Consider the following 9,148-nt stretch of genomic DNA (forward strand, 5'->3'; position numbering starts at 1 on the left):
CCATGGCCGCTGAGCCTGTGCATCCAAAGCCTGTGCTGCGCAACGGGAGAGGCCGCAACAGTGAGGGGCCCGTGTACCAAAAAAAACAAAAAACAAAAAACAAAAAAAAGCCACACACACACAAAAACAATAGTTATAAAAAGAAAAAAATAAGCAAATAAACAGAAATCAATATATAAAAAAGTAGAAGATAATTTCTTTGAGCTGAAGAAAGACTTGAATTTTCAGTTCAACAATGTCAGAGAGGATTACTGAGAAAAGACAAGACCTATAGCTTGATCAGTCATTTTCAAGAATAAAGAAAAATTATATAAACATCCTTAGCAAACAAAAACAGATTACCCACAGGGGCAAAATAATTAGATAATAATTAAATTTCTCATCTGCAGCACTGGAGGCCACAAATTTATGAAGCAATGTGTATATACTCCAAGATGAAAGATTTGTGATTGTGACCTCAGAATTTTTACACCTAGCTAAACTTTCCTGTAAATGTGACAGCAGAGAACTCCCTGGCGGTCCAGTGGTTAGGACTCCATGCTCTCACTGCTGAGGGTCCAGGTTTGATCCCTAGTCAGGGAACTAAAATCCCACAAGCTGTGTGGCATGGCCAAAAATAAAAAAAAAAAAAGAATTAAAAAATAAATGTGACAGCAAATGAAGGACATGCAAGTTAAGACAATCAAGATTCCAGAAAGCAACCTCTGAAAAGCAACCAAAAAAAAATTACTTGAAGTATTCCAGCCAAATGGGAAATTAATAACATTAAATAATTGAAGAAAGAGGAAGATGTTATAGAAAAAATTATTGTGAGCAATGAAACTAATTAAAATCTAAGATTATAGATAACAAGTGGGTTATAATGTGATGATGACACTTAATAACTGTCAAAAAAGAATGCTTAGAATAGAAAAGACATAAAATTTGGTAATATCTAGAACTAAAATTTCATGTTATTTCAACTATATCTGAATGTGGGAAGAGAAAGAGGGGAGAACAAAAAGTATGCTAAAAGTTTTATCTTATCTGGAAGAACAGTTGTAATCTACTCTTGATGGTGAGAGATACAGACACACACACACACACACACACACACACGTGCGCGCACGCGTTCTAATATGTTTGTTAAAAATTTAAAGAATAGAAAGAGGAGAGATATATATATCTGTACAAAAAATACACATTTTTAAAAAATCCTAGGAATATGCTAGTCCACAGAATATGGTCCAAGGCCCCAAAGAAAACATCAGTATAGTCCCAGATATAACTCAAATACTAGGTGACCATACTGTGGAAATTAACATCAAATATTTAAATCAAACATCACAAGCCACTTGAAAATTTTAGAAAACTCCCTCACCCAAACTCTTCTATCAAAGAAAAAATGTTTAAAAAGAGAAAAGACTGAAATTATAGATATTTGAGAAATGACTGACTATGATTACACTACATCAAAGTTATGGGATGCAGCCAATGTCATACTCACAGGAGAATGTATTAAATAAGGATAACAAATAAATGAATTAAATGTTCCGTTAGATGATGAATAATGAGAGACAAGTAGAAGAGAGAAAATAATGATGATAAAACCAAAATGATTAGTTAGAAAAAAGGAAAACATTAATATCAGTAAGCAATAAAAGGAACGACCAAAAAGCTAGTGCTTTGAAAAGATCACTAAAATAACCACAAATATACAACATTAGAAATAAGAAAGGGGACACAATTACAGGTATAGAGGAGATTTTTAAATTATAAAAGATAACTCAGGATGAACTAGAAAACATTCCAAACAATCTGATTCAAGATCCAAAAAAAAAGGGGGAAAGACCCTACTCTTCAAAAAAGGTACCTGTATCAAGATAGTTTTTCAAGAAACCTCTATAAGCTTGAATTGCTATGTTCTTTAAACTAGTGTACAGCAGAGAAATTCTCAGAGTAGCATTTTAACATTTATTGAGTATTTAATAGGTGCCAGGCACTATGCTAAGCAATTTATACATATCATCACGTTCAAAAAAGCTTGCAAACTCATTGAAAGAGCTGTCTTATCAAATGAATAAGAAAACTTGACAAGGAAATCATACATATTCATAAAATTAAATTTTAATTTTAAATTAAAATTAAAATAATAGTATATCATGACCAAATAGACTTTTTCCTCCCAGGACTTAAAGAATGGTTCAACATAGAGAAACCTATTGATATAATTCATCATACTGAAAGGTGAAAGGACATCTTCAGAGTCCAAAAGAACACCTATTCCTGAGTTAAAAATAAAACAAAATAACAGCAACAACAAAACTCTAAGAAAACTAGAAGTGGGAGGCAACTTTCTTAATGCGATTTTTAAAAGTCACCTACGGAAATCAATAATAAGCATCATACTAAACAAGAAAACATAAGAAACTTTCTTATGAAAGATAGGTACAAGACAAAGTTGCCTTTTCTAACCACTGCTTCACATTATTCAATACTGTCCTGGCAGTGCTGGCCAATCCAATGAAACAAAGCTACAAAGAGGTAATATGTATAAATACTGGAAAGAAAAAAGGTTTTATTATTTGTAGGTGATATGACTGTTTACCTAGAAAATCCAAAAAATCAACTGAAAATCTTACAAGAATAAAAGAGCCCAATAAGATGGCTAGATGTAATATAAATATACATAAATTAATAGCATTAGTGAATGTTAATGATAACCAGTTAGAAATTATAATGGAAAAAGATTCCATTCATAATATTATTACATATTATAAAGTTAACTATAATTTAAAAGTTCAAGATGTTTGTGAATAAAACTATAAAACCCAAAGATATAACCAGAGATGAGGACAATTCTTCCAAGATTTAATGTCACCTGTCAAAATCTCAATGAATATGTAACTTCTGAAACTGCATGAATTGTAACAGCAAAAGCAACTGTACAAATTATGAAAGTAAAATTATTTTTGAAAAAGAATGGGAATTCACCCTATCAAATATAAAGCTACAGAACTCCTTACAGTAGTAAGGATTAGCATAAGAATAGTTTGGTGCAGAACAGAGATTTACAAACATATTCATGACTACATGGACATTTAGTACAAGATTAAAAGGGCATTTCAGATCAAAGCAAGAGTGGAGTATTCATAAGCTACAAGGATATATTGTACAACATGGGGAATATAGCCAATATTTTATAATAACTATAAATGAAGTATAACCTTTAAAAATTGTGAATCACTATATTATACACCTGTAACAAAATACTGTACATCAACTATACTTCGATTTTAAAAAATGGGAAAAAACAAAAAGTGAATTATTCAATAAAAGTTGTAGAGAGAACTGGCTTTCCATTTGGAGAGAAATGCAAAGCAAGGGTTCTTACCTTATACCACACACAAAAATAAATTCCATGGGAATGAAAATTTTAACTATAAAGACAAATTATTAAAATAGAGTATCAGTAAATATTTTCAACATTGGCATAGGAAAAATCTTTCCTAGGATGATCAAAGCCAGATACCACAAAGGAAGAGATTGAGGGATTGGACTACATAGAACTAAAAACTTAAAACACAACACCTCATATTGAATGAATGACAAAGGTCAACACAGGAAAAATATCTGCACTATAACAAGCTCTTACAATTAAAGACTAATTCCTAAGAGTAAAGAAACAAACAAGCAAAGGCCCTCAGGATGCAATTTACAAATGAAGAAGCTCAATGGCCAAAAAACATATGAAAAGCCACTGGACCTCAACCTTAACAATAAACAAAGAAATCCAAATTCAAACAATAGTATCAGCTGTGGAGGAATCTGGTAGTACAGGTGGTAAATCTCCAAGCAGGAAGTAAGTTTAGCAGGAATGGAGCTCTGTCTGAGTGTGCCCCAGCGGGCAAAGAATACTTTCACTTTGCAAGCAGATCCCCAAGAATCTTATACAAGCTATCTATGCGGGGGAGGGAGGATTAAAAGTTCACATAGGTATGCTACCTTTTGCTTAAAGGGGGAAAAATAAGACCTATAAGACTATATACTCCTACCTGTGTGTATATTCACAAACTCTGGAAACATTAAAAACTGGTAACCATGGTTAAACGCGGATGGGGGAGGGAGAAGTGGTGGTTATTAGGCAGATGGGGGACAGAGTGGAATGGAGACTTTGTCCTCTCTATAAATTTTGTTTGTAATTTTTTGCACCATATAAATGTATTATCTATCCAAAAAATCCTGAATTAAAATCCTGTGCTGTTTAGTAAAAATCATTAATATTGGACATGACTTTTTTTTTCTCATACAGACACTCCCAGGAAGTGCATTGTTCCGGTTTTGACTTTTCAGACAGAAACTACCCACATCTCATCCTAGAATCCAGCTATACTGAGACTCCATGGCAATGCTTCTGGAAAATTCCTCTATAAGACTTTCTAAAGGGCAGTTTGGCAACATGTATCGAAATGTAAAACTTTCATAACCCTTCACCTAGAAATGGCATTTCTAAAAATTTATCCTGAAGAAATGACTGGATATGGGTGAAAAGATGTTTCTGCAGCATTATTTCTTATAAGGGGAAATTGGAAACTACTGCTATCCATCCATTCGCACGGGACAGCATAAATTGCGGTCATCGCTATCGATGCTGCTGGTCTGTGGACCTTATTTTGAGTTGCAAGACGTTAGAAGCTCCTTTACCCACGTTCCCGGCTGTGAGACTTTGGATCTCTGCTCCCCGCAGCCTCTACCTCGCTCTTAGAAGCTTCACCCCACCCTGGGCAGGCCTGCTTACCTGGTCAGCGTAGGGTCGCGGTGGTTAGGGTTGGAACAGAAGATGTTGTTGGATTTGCGCGTGCCATCCAGAAACTCCCGCGCCGACTGGCTGCGGAGTTCCGCTAGTGGCCGGGCCTCGTGCTTGAGGAACCACTGGTGCGCCTCGATGCACTTGGCACAGAGGAGCTGCTCGCACTCGAAGCACCAGTAGTCGGCCAGCTCTTTGCAGCGGGTGCAAAGGGCCTGCGCGTCCACGATTTGCCGGTACACATGCAGGCGCCGCTGCAAGCTTTCGAAGAAGACGTTGTCCAAGGCCTGCACATCAGGGCCTGGGGGCCAGGGCGCCTGGCAGATGGGGCACTGCCTGCCAGGCTCCTCCAGGCATCCTGAACACAGCGTGTGCAGACAAGGCAGCAGCTTGGGGCACTTGGCTTCTGCCCGGCAGCCCTGGCAGTGCAAGAACTGGAACTCTTCCTCCGTGGCTTGCTGGGGGATCAGAGAGGGAGGTGAGATCTGAAGTCCCAGGAGTCCCCACCCAATGGACACCCGCCCCTATGGCTGGAGGCTGAGAGTGGGACTTCCAATGCCATACCAGGCTGTCATTGGATGATGCAAAACCCAGGCTTATCAGTACCCCAATCCTCCACTTACTCAGGCCTTCCCACTCTCACTCCACAATTTACTGAGCATCTACTTCTCCTAAGACACAGTACTAGGCCCTGAGATAAAAGGATATATAGGACAAATCCCTGCCTTCAAGGAACTTAAGTTTAAAAATGAGATTCATTAAGTGTATATCACATAACCGCACATAAAGTGCTTAATACACTTTGATATTTCCTCAGAAAGTTAAACATAGAACTACCATATGATCCAACAATTCCACACCTAGATATATACCCAAAAGAACTGAAAACAAGTACCCAGATCCTTCTACACTCATTATTCTGTACACAGCATTATTCACAATAGCCAAAAGGTGGAAACGACCCAAGTGTCCATCAACAGATGAATGGATAAACAAAATGTGGTATATACACACAATGGAATATTATTCAGCCTTAAAAAGGAAATTCTGACACATGCTACAACATGAATGAACCTTGAAGACATTATGCTAAGTAAGATCATGCAGAGACAAAGGGGCAAATATTGTAGGAATCCACTTATAGGAAATATCTAGACTAGGCAAATTCACAGAGAAAGTAGATTAGAGGTTACCAGCCACTGGGGGAAGAGGGGAATGAGGAGCTATTGCTTAAAGGGTACAGACTTTGTTTGGATAAAAAAATTCTGTAAATAGACAGTGGTGAGGGCTATACAACATTGTGAATGTATTTAATGCCACGGAATTGTGTACACTTAGAAATGGAGAAAACATACATAATATATATATTTGATAACATTTTACCACAAGAAAAGTGCTTAATACAGTACCTGGCCCATGAGAAATATTCACAAATCTTAACTAGTATTGTTAATATTATTCTGAAGTGTAAATGCAAATAATGAAAGTTACTGCAATATGGTGTTATTTGTACTTTCATGAAGGACAGTAAAAAGGGCCTGGAAGAACATAGAGCAACTGATCTAAGTAGTTCCTTTGGGGGTCGGGGGTGGCTAGGGAGTTTGTGCAGGAGAAGACTAATAAACCCCTTGGGGATGGGGGTTAGGGGAGCAGGGTGCTCCAAGAAAAGGATCCAAGAAGCTTCCTAAAGGAGAGGCCACAGGAACTCTGAGGCCTTAGCCAAGGCAAGACACCTCTCTCCCACTTTCTGATCTGGGAACTAGGGTTCTTGTTTTTCCACACCTGGGACATGTTGGGGGTTCCCAGGCCGGTGCAATATGGCTACTACTCTCCCTAACAGGTGGTCCTTCGTCTGAGGCAGGGGACGTCTGAGGCAGGGGATAAGAGGCAGGTCCCAGCGTGGGGGCGGAAGAGTCTGGTCCGGGGTGCCACTGACCCTCAGCATCTTACCCCCCTGCTCGTGGAGAATCGCAGCCCAGAGAGGCCCCCCCACTTACTTATCCTCATCCCATTTTCTACTTTCCGTGACCGCTACCCCAAACCGAGAAGGTCAGGACCTCATGCCTGGTCTTCCTTCTTTGTGTCACTCTTTAAGGTGCTTGGCCAAGTTCCCCTGTCCCTCCCCACATCTCCCCCAACCAAAATCAACAAAGCCTGAACCCCATCTCCCCAAACGCAGTACTAGTACCTCTGTGGGGCTGTGGCTGTGCTCGTGGCCTTCGGAGAGGGACTCCGGGGGAGGCATGGTGGGGGCGTGGGGCAGTGCGGGGTCCTGCTGGGGCCCCGGAGATCCGGCGGGTTTAGGCTCCTGCTGCATGGAATCCAGCGCAGTTTCGATTCTCGGTTTTGATGCTGAAGGGCGGGAGAAGCTGAACCAGAGGCTTGCGGCTGACGTCTGAGCTCCCGAAGCGTCCGAAAGGGGAGGGGCCCCCAAGCGTCCGCCTCCCGAGAGGAAGTGAGACACTAGCTGTGGGCGGTTCTAGGGGCGGAGAAGTAGACTGTGGGTTCTGAAGACTCGCCTCGAGCAGGGAGGAGGGAGAGGGAGGAGAGGGGTAGACGCACAGCTGGACAGTGTCAGAGCTGACCGGGAAGGAGGCAGCCCCCGCCCTCGGTTTTGAAACATTCATTCATCTCACACTGGCATAGCTTTGTGCCAGCCCTCAGCTGGGAGCCGGAGACGCAGAGGTGAGCCACACGTGGCTCCTACTTTGGAAGAACCCCAGATCTAATGGAGGAGCAGGCCGCCAAAAGGAGATTTTCACACAGTATTGAGACTGGCTGGAAAGGAGATCCCTCAGCTGGGACATGAAGGAATGGTGGGAATTCGCCAGGGATTCAGAAATTGGAGGGACACTTTAAGCAGAGAGAACAGCACATGTAAAGGCATGGAGGTTTGAAACAGGAGAGGTTGTTTAGAAACTAGTTTTGAGAAAAAACAACTAGTTTTCAGTTTCAGTTTTGGTTATTTTCAGATTTAAGAGGGGACCCATGAGTAATGTTGACCCAGGAGTGCGCTGGGGCAAGGTGATAGCTAAGCAGATGGACAAGTACTGTGGGCAACAGTCGGTGAAGGGTTTGGAAACGAGGAACAACATGATCTGTAGTGTATATTGGGACAGTCATTCTGACAACCTAGGGGCAGGTGGCCTGGTCTAGGATAGTGGCCGTGGGATGTGGGGAGAGACCAGTGTCAGAGACACTAGGAGGACACTGAGTGGAGATGAGGGGAACAAGACGATGCCTTGTGTGACAGTTGGAAGGGCTGGTGAATCTGAGGCAGTAGGGAGTGGGGAGGGAATGGGAAGAGCTGGTGGGCAGGTATGAGAAGAGTGAGGAGAGACGCAGAGGTTAAGAATCCTCCTGCCAATGCAGGGGACAGGGGTTCAAGCCCTGGTCTGGGAAGATCCCACATGCCACGGAGCAGCTAAGCCCATGTGCCACAACTACTAAAGCCCGCGCCTAGAGCCTGTGCTCTGGAACAAGAGAAGCCACCGCAATGAGAAGCTGGCGCACTGCAACGAAGAGTAGCCCCCACTCACCGCAACTAGAGAAAGCCTGTGCACAGCAACAGAGACCCAACGCAGCCAAAAATAAATAAATAAATATATTTATTCAAAAAAAAAAAAAAAAATGAGAGAGCAAGTTAGCTCTTGGCCAAAGGAGAAGCCCAGCTCCAAGCTGGTGAGGGGAGAAAGCACAACTCCAGGTGGCATCACTGGGCCAATACCCCTGTCTTCAAACTTCAAAGCATCCCAGTCATTGTGCTGACTCCCGTGTACCCATTTTGTGCTCAGTTCCAGTCCGGGACAGACTAGAGGGATGGTGATGGGGCCTATCTCTTGTAAAGTTTATAGTCTGGGGTGGGGGTGGGGGGATGCAGGGAGAACTAACTTCCCAGGGACAGTGCAAAGCCTCAGGAGCCTACCCTACCCTGCAGCTTGATCAGTGCCTCCAGAGGTTTAGAATCAGGCCATCAAACCAGTAAAAGCCAAAGATGGTAAGCAGCCATCTGCAGAAGGGACCTGGAAGTGGACTGAGGCGCCTGAGGGCTGGCATGTGTGAGACAAAGAAAGCTTTATTAATTTCTTTGCCCGCTTTGGAAGACAGCCTGCCCAACACCTTGTTGGAAATGAATGCTTCTCAGAGTAAATTCACCATTTGCATTTGGGTTTTCTCAAGCCATGGAGAGACAAGTTACCTCTGGGTACCTGGATCAAGGGGCATGCTGCTTCTGCAACTGCAAGACTGAGGATCTCACCTCTGTGATGCTCTGGAGGGCTGCCCTGGGTTAGCACTGTGCAATCCCCTCCTTCCTTACTCTGCCATGCTCCCTGAGGTCTGCACATGAAATTTCTTTCTTTT

At 41.9% G+C, this 9,148-nt stretch overlaps 1 protein-coding gene across 9 annotated transcripts in view; it reads right to left on the bottom strand.

Annotated features, from left to right (window-relative positions):
• PML (PML nuclear body scaffold) overlaps window positions 1-7,227 on the bottom strand; it is a 45,199-nt gene extending 37,972 nt beyond the window's left edge. For all 9 annotated transcript variants that reach the window (XM_012535400.3, XM_033440050.2, XM_012535404.3 and 6 more), the window contains exons 1-2: window positions 6,975-7,227; window positions 4,778-5,244 (exon numbers count right to left, since the gene is read on the bottom strand). In XM_012535400.3, the coding sequence (XP_012390854.1) occupies window positions 4,778-5,244; window positions 6,975-7,103 (596 nt within the window). In that variant the 5' untranslated portion in view covers window positions 7,104-7,227. The remainder of the gene's footprint in view (window positions 1-4,777; window positions 5,245-6,974) is intronic.
• Between the last annotated feature and the right edge of the window lie 1,921 nt (window positions 7,228-9,148).

The sequence above is a fragment of the Orcinus orca genome, chromosome 2 (genome assembly GCF_937001465.1).
Source record: "Orcinus orca chromosome 2, mOrcOrc1.1, whole genome shotgun sequence".
Classification (NCBI taxonomy): Eukaryota; Metazoa; Chordata; class Mammalia; order Artiodactyla; family Delphinidae; genus Orcinus; species Orcinus orca.